Below are 23,550 nucleotides of genomic sequence, written 5' to 3' on the forward strand. Positions count from 1 at the left end.
CCTATCAACACTCCCCCAAAACAAAACCAAGGAAACCTGGCGGACTCTTTAAAGAGACAGGCTTCTGAGTGTGGGCAACTCCACCTTTAAGCCCCACACTGCAACTAGTCAGTCTAGTTACATTTGCATACTTATTGCTGGAAGATCTAACCTTAAAGGAAATGCCTATAGCAATCTTTTAAACGTCGTCATCTATATGTTATGAGATTTCAATGTAATCCAAGATCAAGAGAGTGTTTGGTAGAAATGATAAGCTAGATAGCTGGGATAAGTTAGCTGGCCTCACAGTAAACCTTTGAAAATGTGACAATCTTTAGTTCTCTGTATCTCAGGAAGGTGGTGACCATTTCCTAATACAGTGCTTGAGGCACAAGCAGGGTCCTAAGTTTGCTCTCCAGGTCACCAAAACAAGAGATGGCAAACCAGCAGAAAAGACTATAACGGCAGGTCACAAATGGGTATGTTGAGATCCTCATGAGATCTGGAAGTTACAGGCCCAAAGAATTCTCATAGTGAGTCTCCTTCTATCTCAATGGCTTTAATATTAAATTTACCTAGAAAAATATTTATCATATGTAGCATATTTTCCATGAAAATGTTCACTGATATGGCCTACAGGTTAAGGTCTCCATATAGGTTTCATGAAAAGGTCTCCTGATTCTCTTTTCTCTCATACAGGTAATAAACTTTCTTTGTGTTGTGCAAAGAAATACTGGTATTTTTCTCTGCTAAACTGTTCCACGATTGGAGGTGCGGAGTTAAAGGCGAAGGGAAGGGAGACAGTAGACCCAGTTAGGAGCGGAAAGGAAGGGAGAAAAGGGAGAGGAAGGAAGGAAGGAAAGAGAAAATATAAACCCAAAACACAGGTGGTGAGCAACAGAAAGGAGCCAAAGTGAATGGGGTGGCCAAGCAAGGGCACCCACACCATTGTTTAGCACCCCAGAGAGCTCTTTACCAGGAAACTGACTCATTTTCCCAGGAAATGAAGTAGAATAACATCTGTGTGTGAGGCCTTTCAAATTCCCCAAGTTGGTCTCAGAAGGCTCAGAACTCCACCAAACTAATTCCAGTTTTAGGAAATTCAAAAGAGGAAGGCCTGTTCTCACACCAACTGCGACAGACTCCTAACGGGCACCTCCACAGGTGAGCTCTCTCCCTCCCACTGAATCCAACACTCTGCTATGGATTAATTTTCCTAAGACACAGCTCTGAGGTGTGTCACTTTTTATCAGCTTCCTAGAGCTGACCAAAAAAGCAGAGAATTCCTCATGCTGGCACTCAAGGTCCCCCCTAATCTGGGCCCATTTTGCCTTTCTGATCTTTTCACAGGCTTCATACAGCTACTAAGCTCAAGTACAACGTCCCTCTCAAAGACACTACTGCGTTGCTGACCTTGTCTCACGCCGAATTCTGTGACTCAGAGCACTTCCTTTGGAACCAGCTATATAACCAAATCTACATCTTCCATAATAGTCACTCAAGCTCATACACACCTCTTTCATAAATACTCAATCCACCCACCACTTGACTTAGAGATAACACCTTCATTACGTGAAATCCTTCTTTTTGGTATTTATCACCAAAATAACTTATGTAATAGTTATTTCTTTAAAAAACAACAGGTTTACTGAGATAAAATTCATGTACCATAAACTTACTTTAGAGTATACAGTTCAGTGGCTTTTAGTATATTCATGGAATTTTGTAAACATCACCAAAACCTAGTTTCAGAACATTTTCAGCACCCCCAAAAGAAACTCAGAACCCCTAAGAAATTAGTCCCCATTTTCCACTTTTCCCAAATGCTGGCAACTACTAATCTACTTTCTATTTCTATTGATTTGCCTAATTTGCCTATTTCCTACAAATGGAATCATACATGACTGGCTTCACTTACTATATTGTATCATGTGTATTTCATTCCTTTTTATTGCTAAATACTATTCGATTACATGGATATACCATATTTTGTTTATTCACAAGTTGAATAACTTTTGGGTATATATATAGAGAGTGGCATTAATGGATCTCATGGTAACTATATGTTTAACATTTTGAGGACCAAAGTGACTGCACCATATTACTTTCCTGCCAGCAACATACGAGGGTTCCAATTTCTCCACCTTCTTGTCTCTTTGAGGTAGCCATCCTAATGAACATGAAGTGGTAGCTCACTGTGGTTCTGATTTGCGTTTCTCTAATGACTAATAGTGTTGAGCATTTTTTCATGTGCTTCTTGACCATTCATATTATCTTTCTTCAGAGAAATGTAGATTCAAATTCTTGGCCAAATTTTAAATTGGGTTTTCTTTTTATTGTTGAATGTTAAGAGTTCTTTATATATTCTGGATATGAGTTTCTTTCAGATATGATTTTGCAAATATTTTCTCCCATTCTGTGGGGTGTCTTTTCACTTTCTTGATGGGTGTCCTTTGAAGCACAGAACTTTACTTTCTTGATGTCCTATTTATTTTTCCTTTGGTTGCTTGGCCTTTTGGTATCATAGATAACAAACCAATTCTCACCCAAGGTTAAGAAGAGTTAGCATGTTTTCTTATTTAATAGTTTTAGCTCTTACATTTAGGTCTGCAATCCATTTTGAGGTGTTTTTTTATATGGTGTGACATAAGGGTCCAAATTCACTGTTTTGTATGTGGAAATCCAGTTAACTGGCAAGAAATGACCATAAATGTCAGGGTTCATTTCTGGACTCTCAATTCTATTCTGTTGATCTATATGTCTACCTTTATGACAGTACTACACTGTCTTGATTATAGTAGCTTTGTAGTAAGTTTGGAAACTGGGAAGTATGAGTCTTCTAACTTTGTTCTTCTTTTTCAAGATTATTTTAACTATTCTGGGTCCTTTGCCTTGCCAAATGAGTTTTAGAATCACCTTGTGTAATATAATTACTTAAAAAATTACTTTTTAATCTCTCTTGCTTTTAGAGGGCAAGATATAGGTTGAACTATTTGCATCTGTCCATAGCAGAGTGATTTGCTCATAACAAATACTAATTATTAATTATGGAATGAGTGGATGAGAAAAACACAAACATCCCAAAGCCAACCAAATTATTCATACCTGAAGTATTCAGAGGAAACACATCCCAAATAAACCACAAGAAAAACTCCATCTTACCACCATTCACATCTTCCAGGCAATATGAAGCCCTTCCCCATCAACAACTCTTTAAATCCCCTGTATTACAAATGCACTGAGCTTCCGCAATATGCTCTGTGTTCCCTGAAATCTTACAAGAAATGCATAAAATTTAAAGAGCAGAAGTTGCTACTTAAAATTTTAGCACCTTCCTTAGACATGCATAGAAATCCCAGAGCAAATCTAAAATCCAGGCACCTGATGCAAAATCCTAATAAATATATTCTACCTATTTAGAGAGGCCAGGCACCAATTCACAATCAAAGAAGTTATAAGGATTTGTCCCTTGCTTGGGTGGAGAAAAATTCACCAACACCCTCCTACTTAGAAGTGTGCAAAGTATATGAAACAATATGCTCATCTGGTATTTTTCGAAGCCTGCCTGATCAGAAGAATCCCCTGGAACTTGACTGAAAAGATCTGAAGTAAGGCCAGAGCATGTGCATGTTTAACAAGAGCCCAGGTGATTCAGAGCCTTTGGAAGAAGATGCTTTCAGTTACCAACCTCATTTGCCCCTTCCCGTGGTTTAATCTATACCCTCAGCATCACCTGCTGTATGTCAGAAAGCAGATGGAAGCAGTTAGCAAGCCTCTCCCTCCTTTCCACGTTTTTTATGCATAGCACCACCACACCCGGCTAATTTAGCCACATCTAAATTAACATCTAAATGACAAGATTTTATAAAGTGATTTCTCCATCCACTCTAAGGCCTCTTGACACGGCTCAAGGTACAGTCTTCCAACTTTGGGGACTACACACAGCTTACTCTAAACCCTTATTTGATTATAATATTTGCTGTCAATCTTTCCTTATAGGAGGGTAAGTATTAAATGGCTCTTTTTAAAAATTTTAATTCGACCTATTATAAAAGTAATAAGCATGACAGAAAACAAAAGAGCAAAAAAATAACCCGTACTCCCATAGCATATTTACTCCTGTCTTCCTATTTTTTTAAATATATTTAAATACTTAACTTCCTTTTAAACAGCCTCCTGAATACTACTGGCTTCTCAATCTCTCCCCTCCCTAGAGGGGGAAAAACTGCCAATTCCACAAACACACGAACACACACACATGCGCCTCTACTAGAGGGGCCAAACTTTGCCTGCCTCGCTGCATATTTTATTTTCTAAATTACACTGATGAAGGTTTTTTTTCCTCTTGATGCTGAAAAGAATAAAGAAGATATTAAAATGGCCTGTATGAAAATCCAATCAGTGGTTGCCTGGGTCTGAGGGTGGGGATATTACCATAGAAAAGGCACAAAGTCAGTTTTGGGGATGGATGGAAAAGCTCTGGACCTCATTTGCGGTGGTGGTGGTCACATGCAAGTGTACACACTCGTCTAAACTCATTAAAATGCACGTTTAAACGGGTACATTTGACTGTACATAAGCTATGCCTCAAAAAAGGTGACTAAAAAAGGTTCATAACCTCATTAACATTTTCCAAACAATACAGAAAGGTACAAAATGAAAGCATAAAGTCCCTATTGCCCCCAATCTCTCTGCCTCAAAAAAACGAAACAAAAAAAACAACCAAAAAAAGCCCCTCCAGCATCAGTTTCCAATGTAGCCTTCCAGGGAAAGAAAAAGTGTTTTACGAATAGACCAGCTCTACAACACGCGTCTCTTTGCTACCCCCTGAATATTTAAAAACCCCACCTGGGAAGCTGGGAGAAGTACAATTACCTTGGGTTTCCTGGCTCCCTTCCCTCTCTTCACCCCCAGGCCCCACAAAGGGCAGAAGGAGCTTGAGTTGAATCCCCGTCTTCAAACACCAGCGAGGCGCATGGCTGTACTTGCGCTTGGCTAACAAGGCCTCACGCCGCCCCGACCCCCCGACCCGGAAGGAGCAAAGATGAGCGCAGAGATGACGCACAAAGCCTCAGAGCCAGGCCTATATAGGCTCCCGGCCTCCCTCCCCCCTCGGGGCGGTTCCCAGGAGGACAGTGGGCGGTCCCGGCTGGATTCAATACGCGCACCTGTGCGCATCTAACTAGCATCCAAAGGTTGGAAGGCAGGAACACCTGTTTGGGGGTGTGTCCTAGGGACTAGGAGTCCAGGGCCCTTTTGGAAAGAGAACTAGGGCCGGTGGGAGCACAAAACTCAAAAGCCATGACCAACGAGCAGGATTTGGTCCGTGTTAACTTGACGAGTCACGTGCTTTGTCCCACAGGATGCCATCAAGAAACCATCTTTATAGAATGAAGTCGTTGTTCTCAAACACCTAACGTCCCTGGAGGTTGTCATTCAGTGGATCTGGAACAGGGCTGGGAAGTGTGTATTCTGGAACGGCTCCCGAGGTGATTCTGATGCACCATCCCTGGATTAGGCTGTCTTCCACTTAAAGGCTCAAGGACTCCAATTCTATGCCCAGATCCTCTGTTATCTCCTCCGGTCTATTCTCTGTACAGCAGCCAAACCTGATCACGTCACCGCTCCGCTTATGACTTTTCAACGGCTCTCCGCTGCCCCTGGGTTTAAGATGGCCTGTGAGGTCCTGCCTCTCCTCCTCTTCCCCTGTGCTCTCCCAATTCTCTACGTTACAGGGACACTGGTCACCTTTCAGATTCTCAAACTCACCCATCTTGTCTGCCTCTCCTGTGCCTCCCCTAAAGTGCTAACCCCCCTCCCTTCTCCCTCCATAGAAACCACTGCTCCCTCCTAACCTTGGAAGCCTTGCAGGAGGGCGTGTCGTGACATCCTGTGGAAATGGTAGCCTAGGGGACTGAGCAGAGGGGCAACATCTGCTACGTGCCATCCCTGTGTCTGGCTCTCCGGAGTGTTTTCACATACTCATCTCATGTTGCCCTCACTACCATCCTGGGACTTTCCCCTGTATTCTAGATAAAGAAACCGAGGCTCAGGGAAGTGGCTTGGCTCGCCCAAGATTCTACAACTACCAAGTAGTAAAGCCAGGGATCTGAGTTCTGTTCCTTCTCTCCCAAGTCTAGGGGAAAAGGGTGAAAATCAAGGAGAAGGTAAAAAGAACGGAAGAAAGAAAGGGAAGACCAGAGGAATTAAAAAACAAATAAACACCCCCTCAAAACCAAAAACTCAATATCAAGATGGCTGCCATCAGGGTCTGAGTGGATTAAATTATCTTCAGTCATTTGTGCCCAGTCAGCTACAAAATAAATAGATCAGGAATAGAAAGGGGTCTCTTCCATTCTGGGCAGCCCCTCATGGTGTTTACACCTAAGCTGAGTGAAAGTGGCTTGAGCCCCAAGCCCACCTTGAGGTGGGAGATAGATGGGCTCCAGGTTAGACATTTACAACTGGCCTTCTGTTAACATTTCATGGGGCAGGAAAAAATGGGCTTCAGGCCGGACACTTACAACTCGCCTCCTGTTTGCATTTCCTGAGATAGGAGATAGGTGGGCTTCAGGTTAGACATTTAAAATCAGCCTCCTGTTTGCTCTCCGAAATGGAAGCAATGACAGAGACAGGGTAAAAAGCCAAGTTTTGTCTCCTGTGGATGCCTTAAGGTAACAGTCATGGCAAAAACGAAGAGGGGCAAAACCTCGTTTGAGTAAAGGATCAAGGGATCTCCACTTCGCCCCTCCTTGGGGCAAGGGAGACACTACACATGTGTAGAAAGGCTCCTTGGGGGTCAAAAGTCAGGGGACAACTCCATGCCATGGTGACTCTTGCTTCTCCCAGATGCCTTCACGTCGGGGTCCATCTTGACTGTGGGGTGAGTGTGCACCTAAGGGGAGGGTCCTGAGACAAATTAGCCAGGGTGGGACAAAGCAAGATGATTGGCCAGAAGGGAGACAAAAACCTGGAAAACTGCCCCCTCATAAAGGATTTAAACTTCCTAAAGGCGTTACTCTCTCTCTCTCAGTTCTCCCGTGCGTCTTTCCGCACGTACTTTGCTTTTCCAAGAAACTTTCTACTTTTCTCTTTACTTTCTGCCTCCTTGCCTGAATTCTTTCTTGACAAGGCAGGCTAGAACTGTGGGTTTAGGCCCTAGCCGCTGGCCTCTGTGGTCTAGCAGTTAGGACTCCCGGTCCGGGGACTAAGATATTGCTTCCAGCTACTGCTCACTGCTGCTTGCTGCAAGTTGCCGCTTACTGCTGCGCGCGTCCAAAAGCAACCTCCCCTGGATGGGAAGTGAAGAGCCAATGCCCAGAGATAAACAGCCATTCTGAGAAGGCACAGTTGCAGCCACAGCAGAAACCTGCTGCTTTGACTTCACACCGCTTTCCAGCAGGCCTGGCGGTATTTCTAGAGCTTGGAGTTTGCATAAATAAGAGCTAACTCCAAACTCCGCATCGCTCTTGGATGTTGCAGAGAGTCTTAACCAAATTCAACGCCAAAATAAAGTTTAGCAAATGCAAAACCTCAGGCGCACCACAGAGGTATTTGTTTCAGACAACAGCTTCAGCTACCACCACTAACCCACCTCTCACTGTCAAGCAGGGGCCACCAAGGGGCAGAAGAAGCAAGCTGGAAATGAGCCAGCACCATCCTTAGAAAAATAGCGCAGGATGGAACTAATCCTTCCAACCCTTCCCTGCACACTCACTGCTTCCAGGGTTTTACGAGATTCCTTGTAACTCCCTTTTTAGGAGGCTAGATAGGCGCCCACTTTACCATTTTAATTAAAAGTGAAAGAGAAAGATAAAAACAACATTTACAAATGTCCCTTATGTGGCCAGAACTGTGCTAATGTAATTTAATCTATAATGTAATTTAATCTGTACATGAATCCCAGTTGTTTAGTATATTATTATACCCGTTTTAGTAATTTAAAATATGAAGTTCAGAAAGGATCAGTAACCTGCCCAAGGTCACACAGTGACAAGTGGCAAGAACCGCCTTGAACCCTTTTGTCAAATGGATGAAAATGAAATTAAGAGGCAAAGCTGGGATTCTAATCGGATCTGTATGATCCAGAGCCTTCTGGTTCCCTCCCACGCGAGCCTCCCAAACAGGACAGCCCCATCGGGTGAGCAAAGCTCGTGGGGCACAAGTGACGTCCTTCAACTGATAAAATTACGCCCAAGTCCTCTTGGGCCAAGAGATGCTACCTGAGACGCTCTGGAACTCTGGCACTGTGTGTAATTTATCCCCCACTTTGCGTGCCAGGAGCGGGGAATGCCCCTCTCTTCTGCTAGGGCCTTGCAGGCAGGGAAGCCCAGACCTTGTCGGATCTTGTACCCAAATCCCTTCTGTATTCAGGGGCCTCCCCATTGGAATGAGACTTCACCACATCTGAGTGGCTTGGGGTACATCCACCACCTTAGAAACTCCAAAGGCAAGTGGAACCAAACGCTCGTGCTGCGTGCCGGTCACCGAACTTCTCTGAACCTAATGGCGCTTTGGCACGGCGTCAGCGTTTGGGGATCACCTGCTGCAGGGATGACTGGAGGGAGGGGGAAGGGAGGATGAACAGGTCACAAACCACAGTAGCTGAAATGGTGAAACAGCAGACGTTTGGACTGTCTATTCTTCCTGCCCTTTCCATTGCCATCAATTCGAGGGGTACAGAATCGGAGGGGGAAGGAGATTCCTTTTCTCGGGCTACATCTCAGGAAATACGCTCTTAGTGCTTATCTTCTTAACCTCCTTCCTCAGCAGTCAATCCGTCCACACCCCTAGAGGCACACTGAGGTCAGCATTTCGGAGCACGGTAAAGAGACCTTATTGAAAGCGAATGGCCTGAGGATTTGTGGGGCACAGCCTGTGCAGACAGGCCAAATCAAGAGCAGGCCGAGGCTTGGCTAGAGACCACAGCTCTAGCTCGGCTTTTGTCTCACTGGGAGATTTCCCAGGCTGGTCCCTGCCCAGGTTCTGTCCTAGTTTGGGCTTTGTTCTACTCTTCTGAAAGTAACTAAAACAAAGAACTTGAAAGCCCGAGAGAACTACGGGTTGGCAAGTCCAAACCCCTAGGAGGGGCGTACCCATCCAGGGTCTTCATTCAGTAGTACTTGAGGATCAAGAGTCCATTGGCCCAAAGAGAAAAAACGTGAACTGCCTGGTCCATGTTGGTATCAAAGCAGGACTGCTATATTCATGGCCACGGTTTTCAGACAACTACTGAATTGCCACGATGCTTTTCGTTCTCTGAGGGATGTCCAGTCAAATGATCGGCAGCTACATCGGCTGTTAATTTCTGTCACATTTCTGTCTCACCAGCCTGCACACCAACTTCCTGGAGACATCAGGAGTGGCCTCGACACTTGATAACTCCTGAACTGTGCCTCCCGCCAAAGAACCAGAAAAAGGGGTCTGGCCTCACAGAACAGTCACCACCCCAGGAGCCAGGAAAAGACAACCCCGCCACCTTTTTTTTTTAAATAAAAGATCCCACTTGCTGGGAAGCAGAGGGAATAACAGTATGTGCTAAGATCTACAGTGAAAAAGTTCTCTCTAGCAAAGAAGCCAGACTCCAAAGACCATGTATTATATTATTTCATTTACAGAAAGTTCAAAATTAGACAAAAGTCTCCGAAGGTGTTCGGAGCCAAGAGCTGCGTGTCTCTGTGTGGGAAGGAGGCAGTGATAATTGAGGAAGCATGGGGGGATGTCAGGGAACTTGATAACACTTCATTTTGACCTGTGTGCTGGGTACATGAGTGGTGTTCATTTTGTGAGAATCCAAGTTGTATACTTAATGATTTGTGTGACTGTGTATATTTTATACATAGATAAAAATGACAAATTAAAAAACATTCCCTTCATAGGCAGCAAGTGGCTTATACTCATTGCTGCCTGCTTGCAGAATCCCATCCACACACAGTGGGCCGGAGACTTTTGAAAAAGAACAAACCCATAAGCCTATTTTCTCACCTTCAAGTGGCTTTTTCACGGTTTTCAAATGCAATAAGAGGTTGTTTCAGGCTGAATATCACTGAATTTCAGGGACTAATCAAGCCTTTTTCTGCACTTGGCCAATCTCTGGATAAGCCAAATTCGGCCTGTGGTCCCACGGAGAGATGGACTAAGTAATCCTCAGGCCTCCCAGGTCTGACACGGGGGAGAGCTGAGACGCAGAGAGCATGGGCGAAGTTAAGCAACTTTCCCCTGATTACACAATGAGTCGCCGGTGGGCGGCCTTGTGATTCTCGGTCCAAGGACTATCCCTTTTCTACTACATCTCATTCCACAAGGGCCAATTAATAAACACTCTCCTTTGGGGAATGGAGAAAAAATGAGCCCAGGGAACGTCACTGGCTATTCTCTGTATACAAAGCACACATAGGGGTTTACCGAGTTCCTCTCCAACAGGAAGTCATTTGTCTCAAGAGAGCCAGGAAAAGGAGGGGGTAAGTGCTGAGTCTGCATTGCAACACAGCCAGTGTTTTTGTGGAAACGGTGGTCCCCTAATCAAAACACAGTTGCATAAATGGACTCACTCCACTTCAAAAAGAAAAAAAAAAGAAGAAATTTAAAGCCTTATAAAATAGGGACCACACAACTGTGACTAATTTTAAAGCTCTTTCTCCACTGTCTTTTTTAGAAAGTAGCTAAAAATAAAGGCTTGAAACTTGAAATAATGTAAGCAAGTAACCACACACACACACACACACACACACACACACACACACACACACACACACACACGCACTGGGCTTTTCCCATATATGGCTGCATTATTCTTCAGACTTTGAAAAGGCCAAATGGAGAGATGGCCAACAACCAAAATAATCCTTCAGACATTTGAAAACTAGGAGAAAGAACTAGAAGAGAGGGTGAATGACAAACAATTGCAAGGCCCCATGGGGGTAAATAACACTGAGAGGGATTAGTTGCCATAGCACTTTAAAAACATGGGCACATGCATTTTGACACCGGACCCCTTCTATAAAGAAACTGTTTTGCCCTCTGGCCTCAGCACTGAGAAAACTACAACTGCGGTAATTTAACATAAAGGACTTCAAGAGGGAAACCAGTGCAGGGGCATGACTGAAAATTTAATTAAGGCCCTCCTCAGCATGAGATCTGTAAAGGAGATGAGGGCACATCTCAAGGTCAGAAGAAAGGGAAGGAGACATGTGAAAAGGGATGAGGGTGAGGATTCAGATGAGCACATCCACAGCAGAGGCTGGCTCTGGAGGACAGCTTCCTCATGGGGATGAGGGGGGCTTATTACAGGGCCTAGTGGGTCCTACTTGAAGTGTTTCTGCAGAAAAGATTAACCCATTCATGTCAAATAAATGCCATCTTGAGTGAGGCAGGCTGGAAAAGTCACATTTGCATGGTGTTGTGTGCTTTACCAAGCCTCGTCATAGACAATCCTGGACACAAGGTAAAGCACCTGCTTTGACTGATACAGAAACTGAGGCCCAGGGAGGTAAGTGACCTAACACAAATCCATGACAGGTGACGTAGTGCAAGTGGCCCAGAGCAGCGATTCGAAGCAAACTCTCCCAAAATGCAGGCCGGGGCTATTTCCACTCACAAAACCTCAGACGCAGCCCTGGTCAGAGTGCCGAGTTTAGGTATGGATTTCGGCATATCCACTACCTCTATGACCGTGCACAAGTAATTTCCCCTCTTCTGATTCAGACCCTCAACCAGAAAATGACAGGGCAGGTGTGCGTCGGCAGCGAGAAAGACGAACGCGACCTGCGTGAGTCACCCCGCTCTCTGCACGCGTCTGTGAGTCTGTCCTCACAAGCCCCCAGATGGGACTGTCGGGTGCTCTCACTGCTCCCCTAACTAGACAGCCTTCCTGCTACAGACTGAGATACACACACGGAACCCAGAGAAATGATTTCCAAAAAGTAAGACCAGAAAACCTCCAAAAGCACAGCGACGAAAACTGGCGAAGAGGCAACACGAATTTAACATTTTCATCTCACTGCTTTTTTTCTCTCTCGCTCTCTATGGGTGGACCTTCCCTATGATGCCTCAGATTCTTTTTTCTGAAAAGACACCCCACTGTCTGGTGACACTGTGCACTTCCAATGGCCTTCCCATGCATGCCCAGAAAGCCTTCTATTATTTGGCTTCTACTATTTATTATTTCTTAATTATTATTAAGGAGTCAGTAATAATAAACAACAACAACAAAACTAACAGCACCATCTACTGAGGGCTGTGACGTACCAGGCACTGTCGCTAAGCCCTTTCTATATAACATCTCTCATCTCTACTGCTACCAGCTGAGGTCGGTATTCTTGACTCTATTTTCTAGATAAGAAAACTAAGGCTCAGAGAAGTTTAATGACTTGGCCAAGGAAGGCCATCTTAATAACTGCCGGGCTGGGATTTAAGCCGCTGTCTGGTTGGTTCCAAAGCCCGTTCTCTCTTGTTCTACTCCATCACGAGGCCCCTAGTCAACGTGCTAAATGCTAAATCAAGACTCTGGGTAATGCTGCTTGTTCAGGATTTCTTCTCGTCACCATCCTGCAGAATGGGATCTCCTCCAGGTGCTCATAAAGAATTCCCACTGAAGTACCAGGGAAACTGGAGGGTAGAGAGGGTGGAGAAGAGGTGGGCTGAGATGACCCCAAATACTTTCCCACTGCACCACTGGGATCGGGTCCAGAATTGTGATTTCATTCCCAGTCACTAACCTGGTGAGGCACGAGCCCGAGAGAGGTTGGAGGCTCATTCATGCGGTCGTCACTGCTGCTGGCAATGGCGTAGCCCCTGAGAAAAGGAAACCATTAGAGCTGTTCACTTCATTAAAATCTATGTTTAATTCCTGTGAGGACGATCTGGAGGAGATCCACATAAGATTTATAAGGATAACCGAACACCCCTTGCTAGGCAGCATAAGTTAGGGGAAAAAAAAACCCTAATTTCCCTGGGAGGAAGGCAGAAGAATAGTTTAAAAAAGAAAAAGCTTGTGTTTTAGAGTCAGAAAGACCAGAGCTTGTGAGCACAGGCAAGTTGCTTAATTTCTCTGTGCTTCAGGTCCATCACCTATAAAACAGGAATAAGACAGTTGTGAGAAATGAATCAGGAGTAAGTTAGATAAATTGCCAAGTGCAACATCTGGCTGATGTTAATTCCCTTACTCTCAAATAGTCTCATAAAACACCACAGCACATTGTTGAATTGAACTGAAATTTTGAAACAGAAAACCTTCCAACCTTAACTTGCTGAGGTGATGTAAATGCTACCACGATGGAGGAAGGAGAAAGAAAAGCGAGGGATTAATCGGGCGGAACGAATACTCCCTCCCGAATAACAGTCTGATGTTTACTTATGTTACAGAAGAGACACCCTGGTTTTAGCCTATGACCAAGGCAAATGTGGCAGACAGAGGGGTCAGTGTCAAGGACTCAGAGCCAGCTCTGAAAGATTTTAACCCAAATGCTTCCTGTTAGGGGGCCACAATAAACATAGGTGCCAGGGGGATGACAAAGATGAGAGGAAGACAAAAAAAGCTGCTTATTTTCATTTAACTCTGAAGCATCTACTGTTACCTATGCTACCAACATAGTACAGAGGCTATCTTTTCAACTTCAGAGAAGAACTCTGCGTTATACGGTAAATAGAATATTCATGTTGATTTCTGAGAACTTGAAAAACAAATCTTTCAAACATTCAATTCTTTCCTGCCTGTATTACAAACAGCATAGCAGAGTGATTAAAAACAGAGTTTGGAGCCAAACTGGGCTGTGCTTAATCCCAGCTTTACTACTTATCAGCTACGTGAATTTCAGCAACTTAGTTATCTTCGCTATGCCTCAATTTCCCCATCAAAAATGGGACAGATAAGAGTTCTTTCCTAATCTGTTTGCTATGAGGATTAAATGAATTACTATTTGTAAAGTGCTTAGAATAATGCCTAGCACAACGTAAGCACTATGTAAGGGTTGAAAATAAGACAAGTCACAATGTGTTTGTCACACAGTGAGGTGTAAATACCTGTTTGGCTCCAGTCTGCCTTCACTATATCACACTTGAGAGCAGGGTCTCCAGCGGACATTGAGAGAGTCTTAAGTTGTTTACTAAGTTTTCTTTTGCTTCTCTCTTTTCTTCATTTTCTTTCCTTTCCTTTTCTCTTCTTTTCGTTCCTTCTTTCTTTTTCTAAATTACTGACTCTATTTTTTAAAATTAATTTAATTTTTGTCTCACTTTTATTTATTATAAGATGAATTACTTCTGTTGTTTGTAAGTCATAAAGTAAGATCTTCTCCTTGCTTGGAGAAGAGAGGGTGTCTAGACCACAATTGTGCTAATTTTTATATCTGTAATATAACATATATACAATGTGTTACACATAGAGACTACCGAAAGGCCCAAGGTCAAGTTGAAACAAAACACACCAGCCTACTCCTTGCCTTCCTCTCACATGCAAGCCTAATCCTATGAGTGCTTAATAAATTAAAAAATATTTTTATAACTGGCGTGGCATTGGTGGACTAAGTGGTCAGGACCAGTCCCCCCATTGAGAACAAATAGGAAAGCTAGACAAAGTACACAGACCTCTGTTTGAAAGCATCAGAGAGCTACCACAGTAAGGGAGAATTACAGAGCTAAGGTTTATAAGAGGAGGGAAGCCCACAGAGGTAAATCAGGCATTTGCAAGGGGAATTTTCCCCCATAAAATGATTGTCAATGTCCAAAAGCAGTGGCCACAAGCTCAGAAGCTGAACAGTGATACTCACTGACTCATGAGGCTGATGGGAAAATCCAGAGTTGAGGTCTGCCAATAAGGAGGAACCATGGAAAATATCCAAGGCTTTGGATTGGGATCATACAGGGGTACATCCTCAGACTAACGGTGAACCGGAAATAGATAAGCCCTAATTGGATAAAATGTTCTAGGATGGTAGTCCCCTTGGCCTAGCAGTTTGCCAGAAAGAAATGTAAATCACATCTCTATAATTTTTCAAATATAATGTCCAGTACTCAATCAAATATAGCCAAGAAGATACAAGGAATTGAGGAAATTTAAATATTGATTGGATATGTGGTAATATTAGGGAATTGCCTTTAATTTGCTTTTATATGTAAAAATAGTAAAGATACATACTAAAAAGATATATTTTTATGAATGAAAGCTATGTCTTGGATTTGCTTTAAAATAAGTCAGTGGAAGGAGAAAAACTGTGGACAGTAATACAGATAAATGATGACTGGTAATTGTTGAAGCTGGATGGTGCATACAAGGTGGTTTCTATATATATACACAAATTGTGTGTGTGTGTGTGTGTGTGTGTGTGTGTGTGAGAAAGACGATATCTATATATCTATAGATATTGTATTTTATAGATATTGTTTTTTTAAAAAAACCCAAAACCAGGTATATGAGGAGACAATACATAACCAAAAGCCAATAAAAACAATAGACAATAGGAACAGACTCATAGGAGATCCCATTAATGGACATAACTGATAAGGACTTAAAAGAAAAACATGATCAAATGTATTCAAAGAATGAAAAAGACCAAAATCACAATTTTGGCAGAGAAGAGGGAATGTATAAGATAAGATCAGATGGAAACTCTAAGAGTGAAACATATAATTATGAAATTTAAAACTCAATGGATGGTTTAAAACATAGACACAGAAGAAGGAAGAATTAGTAAACTGGAAGATAAGCCAAAACCAAATAGCCAGACTGAAGTAAGGAAAGACAAAATTATGGAAAGTACAGAAAAGAGCATAGGCTGATTCTAACATGCAACCGGGGACTCAAAAGGAAAGAATCAAGAAAGGGGCAGAAGCAATGTTTTAGGAGATAATGGCTGAAAACTGTCCACAGTGGGTGAAAAACATCAAGCTATGGATTCGAGGGGCACTAAAAAGCACAATCAGAATAAATACAGAAATAGGTATACAATAATAAATAACAGAATTAGGTATGTGTTCCCAACTTCTGAAAACCAAAGACCATGAGAAAATCTTAAAAGCAACTGAAGGTAGGGGAAGAGGGACAAAAACAAATTGTATCAACGGAGTAGCAATGAGGTATACACCTTACTCCTCAATCAGGATAAGGGCAGCCAGAGACAACAGGAGTGCACTCTCTACTTGCTAAAGGGAAATTACCACCAGTCTGGAATTCTGTATGCAGCAAAAATAGCTTTCAAGCACAAAGATAAAACAAAGACATTTTTGGACAAACAAAAACTGAAATATCTTTGTCGCTAGCATTTCTAAAGGCAATAATGAAGGGTATTCTTCAGGCAGAAGGAAAATGCCCTTGGATGGAAGTTCAAGGTCACAGAAAGAAAAGTAACAAAAAGGAAAATATTAGCAAAATGAAATGAATACCAACTATATAACAGTAATAATATCTTCTAGAGTTTAAAATACATACAGAATTTTTTTTTTTTTTTTGCGGTACGCGGGCCTCTCACTGTTGTGGCCTCTCCAGTTGCGGAGCACAGGCTCCGGACGCGCAGGCTCAGCGGCCATGGCTCACGGGCCCAGCTGCTCCGCGGCATGTGGGATCTTCCCGGACCGGGGCACGAATCCGTGTCCCCTGCATTGGCAGGCGGACTCTCAACCACTGCACCACCAGGGAAGCCCCAGAATTGTTTGTAAATGAATGTGCAGACAGTACTGGGCGCCTGCCCAATGTATTCTCCACTTCTATCTCATCACAGTTTCACTGAGAGAGGCAACACGCCCAGCCAAAGGACTACATTTGTCCATCTTCCTTGCAGTTACGAATGCAAGGTCATGTGATATAGGAGTTTTAGAATCAATGGGTAAGTCTTCCCGGAGAGCCTTTTAAAAGGGGGCAGGCTCAGCTGAGTACAACTTTCATCCTTTGGTCATTCCTTTCCTCTTACGTGTAACACAGAAGCAACACTGTTGGCAGAGCAGCCATCTTGTGACCACAGGTGACAAGCGTAAGGAAGGGAGCTAAGCGTGGCTGAGTGAGTGCTAAGGAAACAGTCCCCGATGGCATATCAGAGCCTTTGTACCAGCCCTGGATGCTGCCTCTGAGCTTCCTGCCACATGAGAAAAATCAAGCTGTACCCTTTGGGCTAAGTCACTTTAGATGGATCTGTTACATACAGCTAAATGCAATTTCTATCATATGTAATTCACGTATTGCCTTACAAGTGCTCAGGGCTAAGGAGATCAAAACATATTAAGAGAATAAATGCATGAAGGTCCTAAGGCCACTACCAAAATTTTTATCCTTCCTTATTATCAATTACCAATTAACTCTAGGAGAGTTCAGTTCCAGAAGGATGCAGAGATACAGCTCCAAAGATCACAATGACAAGTTCTCCAGGCCAAAGAATCACACTGGGTTTTTTTAAAATCTTGTTTTTTTGAGGATGGAAAGCGCAATATAATTCTGAGAAAAGGCCAAGGGAGATACAAAAGCTTTCTCTGCTTAAACACCCATCTCTAAAAGGCGAACTCACCCTTCTGGATGCTGCAAAACGGAAACCATCAACTCCACCGCCAGGGCTCCTGCAATCATGGCCAGTCCTGGACGACTCACAGTGCACTGCTGGTCCAAGGTCCGGTCTCTGGTTGACTACAGAGAACAGTCACTGACGTGAATGCAAAGTTCTGTTCCACCCAACGCCAGCTGTGTGGAGCATGAAACTCCCCCACAATAAAGCTCTATCACATACCAGACGCTCACTGTTGGCAAAGATCAGTCAGCCTCACATAATACCATTTCTTGCAAGTACCAAGAAAATCAAAATATACAAGTTAGGTAACTAAATGAGGTAATACATTAAAAAGGATTGGCAGTTATAAACAAATTAAAGATGGGGGGCCTAGCTGTCTCCTACATGGAGTGGCATCATGCACTCTTTTAACTGACTCCACTCTACTGTGCTTGTGAGTTGAGAGCGAGAGGCACAGAGAGGAAGAACATTGGAACAGAGCAAATGGTCCTGCCCTCCCACCATGACTGCACTAACCCTCGGAGTGCCCGGGAGACAGAAGGACTGACCTGCTGTCCCCGCCATCCTCTGCTTCCATGTGCCCCTCGCAGTGGAGGCATCTTGTCACCCTGAGCATGATCTCAGGGCTTAAGAACAAGTATTTCTGCTCCAATGTGGCTCCAAACACAAGCCTTCGTTAGTTCAACCTAAGAAATTCTAATTTTCCAACTCTGGGCAAATTTAAGGGGTCATTGGGCATAACTTTGACTCTGAAATTTTTGCCTTATGAACAGATGTAACTTTACTGCAGCTGATCCTTAATCCTACTTCTTGGTAATAATGAAATAACAGGGTCAGCTGTATATTATAACCCATGATGGAGATAAAGCCACCCTTCTTCACATAAGAGGATATTTTTGTCTTTATACTGGGAAGACACAAAAGCCAGTCATCCAGAAGAGGTGTAAATCAGTGAGGAACACGTTTTAATAGAAGGTGAAAATGGAGGGGAGGGTACGGACAACACCTCTGCTTTGTTCTACTAGAAGTGATCGTCTTTTCTGATGAAAGACCATCCCTACTCACCCTGCTCCCATGGCAGCATTAAGAACACAGAACCTTACGTTGGAACAGTGTAGTGCTTGCTGCTCAGAGCACTTCCATATTTGAACCACCTTGCACTGTTATTAGTCAGGGAAAGTATTCGTCCCTCCCCTACTGGGGTTAGCAAATAAAATACAAGATGCCCGGTTAAACTTGAACTTTAAATAAACAACAAATAATCTTTTAGCATAAACAGATCTCGAATATTGCATGGGACATACTTATACTAAAATATTATTCGTTATTTACCTGAAATTCAGAGTTAACTGGAAATCCTGTATTTTGACATGCTGAGTCTGACAACCTTCTGGGCCTCAGAGTCCCATCCTGCAGAAGCACAGGGAGCCTAACAGACTTATTTGGAATTATCCCGTGAGGCTGGACTGCAGTCTGGGTCTTCAGACTGGGTCTTCAGACTCCTCATTTAACACCCTCTTCACTAAGATACCCTAAGAATACACACAGAATACAGCGCTAAGCGCTGCCAGGAACCAATCTAGCCTGCGGTTTCCTTGCTGAGCTTTCCATAAAAATGGTTTGTTGCTGCGTTTACACTGGCGAACAGGGAAGAGCTGTACACAGTTGATGATGTCAAACAAGGCTCATAGAGGGATAAGGCCCTGCCCCGCCCCCCAAATGGAGAATTTTTCTCTTTGTTAAAAGACAATATCTAAATAGTCGTAAAGGAAAGAACTGGGTCTCTCCACTCTAGTGGGCAAGACGGTTGTAGGGAATATTTGGAATAACAAAGAAATCCACTTACATCTCCCGGGGCCACCACATCGTTGCAGAAGTAGCAGCCAAGTTTGTAGCCAGGGATGTTGGCAAAAAGTGATGGGCCCAGGAGGTCGGCAGGTGCCACAGGGCGGCTGGGACACAAGTCCCCGGCTCCCTGCAGCTTAGGCTTCTTCAGGCCGTGTCTCATAACAACAAATGTGTCAAACCCCAAGGCAGCATTGATGACCAGCTGTGAGTTTCAAGGAATAAAAGGCTAGAGTTAAGAGACACATATTTTAAGCCATGGCTAACTTCATATTTGGTCCACTTAAAAAATTTATTTTATAAGTGTTGGCAATAAATGTTTGCATATGACTATAATTAGATTCTAGAAGCTAATGTTGGTAAAAGTTACCCAAGACTGAGGGCTTATTAAATGCAAAAGACTTGACAAGTGATTAACATAAATTATCTCATTTGGTTTCATTTAAAATTCCCAGCAAACATTTCCTATTTACAGATGAGGATACTGAAAGTCAGACGGGTTACTTCTATAACTTGCCCAAGGTCACTTAGCTGGTAAAAGGTAGGTGTATAAAACTGTCTCGGTAGTTCTCAAACCCATTCTTTCCAGCATTATGCTGTCCTCTGTCATTTCTACAGAGATTTCTTTTCATAATAGCTTTATTGAGATATAATTCACATACCATATAATTCACCCTCCACATAGGATTTTTTTTGAATATTTTCTTTCTTTTTAAAAATTTATTTATTTATTTATTTATTTTTGGCTGCATTGGGTCCTGGTTGCTGCGCACAGATTTTCTCTAGTTGCGGTGAGCAGGGGCCACTCCTCGCTGTTGTGCGCAGGCCGCTCATTGCGGTGGCCTCCCCCATTGCGGAGCACGGGCTCCAGGCGTGCGGGCTTCAGTAGTTGTGGCTTGCGGGTTCTTGAGCGCACGCTCAGTAGTTGTGGCGCACGGGCTTCATTGCTCCACGGCATGTGGGATCCTCCCAGACCAGGGCTCGAACACGTGTCCCCTGCATTGGCAGGCGGATTCCCAACCACTGAGCCACCAGCGAAGCCCCCCACATAGGTCTTTGAGGATAATTTTTTTCATTTATACTGTAAGAACATCTCTTAGCTGTAATTTAACTTATTCTCCCAAATTTATGGTTAGACAGAAAGTTGGAAAAAATCAAGGAAAACCATACCAGAAAACAAAAATCACTCACAATCTCACAGCTCAAACAATTATTATTAATAGTTTGAAGTATTCCCCTGTTATTTTCTCTCTCTCTCCCATTCCCTTCCTCCCTTTCTCCCTTCTTGCCACCCTTTGATAAACGTAGATATCTTTACATATATAAACAGAGTTGATAAAAAATATATATACAATATTATACCTTGCTTATTTAACATAATGTGGTATTTTCCATGTTATTAAAATTCTTTGAAGACATAACCGTGAACGGCTGCATACTATTCCGTCACACATATGTACCGTGATTTATTGGGTTGACCAAAAGGTTCGTTCGGTTTTTTCCATAAGATGACTCTAGTAGCAGTTAGTTGTCTTTCACGTCATTCGAAACAATTTTGTTAGATTGTATGTGACAGCTGTCATATCAGCATGTGTTTAAAAAAAGACATCAAAATTAGTGGATTTTTGTGTAGCCATTTTAATATTGAAGATGGAAGAAAAAAGCAACATTTTCGGCATATGATGCCTTGTTATTTCAAGAAAGGTAAAAACTCAACCGAAATGCAAAAAAAAAAGATTTATGCAGTGTATGGAGAAGGTGCTGTGACCGATCAAATGTGTCAAAGGTGGTTTGAGAAGTTTTGTGCTGGAGATTTCTTGCTGGACGCTGCTCCACGGTCAGGTAAACCAGTTGAAGTTGATAGCGATCAAATTGAGACATTAACTGAGAACAGTCAATGTTATACCACGCGGGAGACAGCCAACATACTCAAAATATCCAAATCAAGTGTTGAAAGTCATTTGCACCAGCTTGGTTATGTGAATTGCTTTGATGTTTGGGTTCCACGTAAGTTAAGCAAAAAAAACCTTCTTGAATGTATTTCCACATGTGATTCTCTACTTAAACGTAATGAAAATGTTCTGTTTTTAAAACAAATTGTGACAGGCAATGAAAAGTGGATACTGTCCAATAGTGTGGAAAGGAAGAGACTGTGGGGCAAGCGAAATGAACCACCACCAACTACACCAAAGGCCAATCTTCGTCCAGAGAAGGTGATGTTGTGTATATGGCGGGATTGGAAGGGAGTTCTCTATTACGAGCTCCTTCTGGAAAACCAAACGATTAATTCCAACAAGTACTGCTCCCAGTTAGACCAACTGAAAGCAGCACTCAATGAAAAGCGTCCAGAATTAGTCATCAGAAAACACATAATCTTCCATCAGGATAACGCAAGACTGCATGTTTCTTTGATGACCAGGCGAAAACTGTCACAGCTTGTCTGGGAAGTTCTGATTCATCCGCCATATTCACCAGACATTGACCTTCGGAATTCCATTTATTTAGGTCCTTACAAAATTCTCTTAATGGAAAATTTCAATTCCCTGGAAGACTGTAAAAGGCACCTGGAACAGTTCTTTGCTCAAAAAGATAAAAAGTTTTGGGAAGATGGAATTATGAAGTTGCCTGAAAAATGGCAGAAGGTAGTGGAACAAAAGGGTGAATACGTTGTTCAATAAAGTTCTTGGTGAAAATGAAAAATCTGTCTTTTATTTTTACTTAAAACTGAAGGCACTTTTTGGCCAACCCAGTGTTTAAACATTCAGTTCTTTTGGCCCTTGAAGTTGTCACTGACCCAACAGTAGTGAATGAGACAAAATCTTTGCCCTCTTGGAGCTTACATTCTATTGTAAGTAGAGCGTCCCTTCTAGTAAAGGACCTCACCGGGTGGTTATGAAAATTAAACAGTAAAGGGTAACAATTATGCTGGATGATGGTGCATAAGGCAGAGACAGTCTCTGGAGGAAGCCCTCTTGTACCAGGTCACTAGGCCACACAAAGCACCTTCTGCTCTGGAGGGGGCAGACTGGGGACACTTCCGCCTGGGGAGATGATGCATTAAGTCACCACCAGAGGACCCACACTCTACCTTTCTCTTGCTCGCGGCGATGACGGCGGGCAGCCATCGGCTCTCCCGGGTGTCCATCAGCAGGAACACGACATCATGGCCTTCGACGAGCTGCTCTAGCCGCTCCACATCCCTGCGGGCCTGCTCCAGGGTGACGCTGGAGAAGTTCACTGGGTGTCCCGGCATGGGGATGCTCATGTTGAACCCTCTGGCGTTCTGGGGACACACCAGAGAGAGGGGGGTCTGAAGCAAAGGGACAGGCGGGATCTCAGAGCCCGCATCTCCCGGTCGCCGCAAGCATGCACACATGGTCGCTTACAGCCTGAAATCTCTCCGTCATGACCACTCTGCCTTAGCCTTCTGCTGCCTGTGCCCCCAACCCTCTTCACCTCTTCAACCTAGACCACGCTTTCCTGTCACCCAGGGTCCCTGAAGCTGGACAGAGCAGCAAACAGAGACACACGGATCCTAGTTCCAAAGTGGGTGGGGGGCACTTCCCGTGTGAGAAAAGGTGAACACTGGAGAAAACTGTGTACCTTTGGCTCTTTCCTACAATCTGAGGCCAAGAAACTTCACCAAAATGCCCTCTGCCTGCCCAAGTCCCTCCATCCAGCCAAGCTGTCTCTCCCCACTTGTTCCCAAGCTGCCCTCCCCTCCACTTCCTTACAGTAGAATACCTCCAAATGGGATGTCAGAACAAAAATAATTTAATAAATTCATATAAGATTAGAATGGCTGCTAGTCTTGCCTTAATCTTCTTAGGAGTATATGCATTAAAAACAAACAAAACCCTCAAAACCAAAAAACTCTACTTGCTGACTTGAACTAGAAAACTGACTTAGGAGTGTATAGATATTTGTTTGGCGGGTGGGTGACAGCTATGTGTGGTAGTGAAGCTTCATTTCCCGTCCAAAAGCAGAAGCTGCCCAGCAACCTGGGTTCTCTTTGAGTGTGGGGACTCAGCATTTCTCATGGGGGCTTTAGAACAGCTCTGTAATTTACCTTTTGTCCCCTGCTGGCTCCACAATGTCTTGGCAGATGAATTGTGAGTCACAAAGGAGTGCCAATGGGCTAAAAAGTGTCTGCATGCAATAAATTGGGACAAACATTTCTTTTTGAGACCACAGTCTTTCACTACATATTGTTCTGTGTCTGAAGAGTCATTTTATATAATCT

At 43.4% G+C, this 23,550-nt stretch overlaps 1 protein-coding gene across 5 annotated transcripts in view; it reads right to left on the reverse strand.

Annotated features, from left to right (window-relative positions):
• ATG7 (autophagy related 7) overlaps nucleotides 1–23,550 on the reverse strand; it is a 325,835-nt gene that overhangs the window by 155,550 nt on the left and 146,735 nt on the right. For all 5 annotated transcript variants that reach the window (XM_024740183.1, XM_024740184.1, XM_024740182.1 and 2 more), the window contains 4 exons: nucleotides 22,396–22,590; nucleotides 19,309–19,512; nucleotides 17,466–17,581; nucleotides 12,696–12,771 (listed from right to left, as the gene is read on the reverse strand). In XM_024740183.1, coding sequence (XP_024595951.1) covers nucleotides 12,696–12,771; nucleotides 17,466–17,581; nucleotides 19,309–19,512; nucleotides 22,396–22,590 — 591 coding nt within the window. The remainder of the gene's footprint in view (nucleotides 1–12,695; nucleotides 12,772–17,465; nucleotides 17,582–19,308; nucleotides 19,513–22,395; nucleotides 22,591–23,550) is intronic.

The sequence above is a fragment of the Neophocaena asiaeorientalis genome, unplaced genomic scaffold (assembly GCF_003031525.2).
Source record: "Neophocaena asiaeorientalis asiaeorientalis breed wild unplaced genomic scaffold, Neophocaena_asiaeorientalis_V1.1 scaffold75, whole genome shotgun sequence".
Taxonomy (NCBI): Eukaryota; Metazoa; Chordata; class Mammalia; order Artiodactyla; family Phocoenidae; genus Neophocaena; species Neophocaena asiaeorientalis.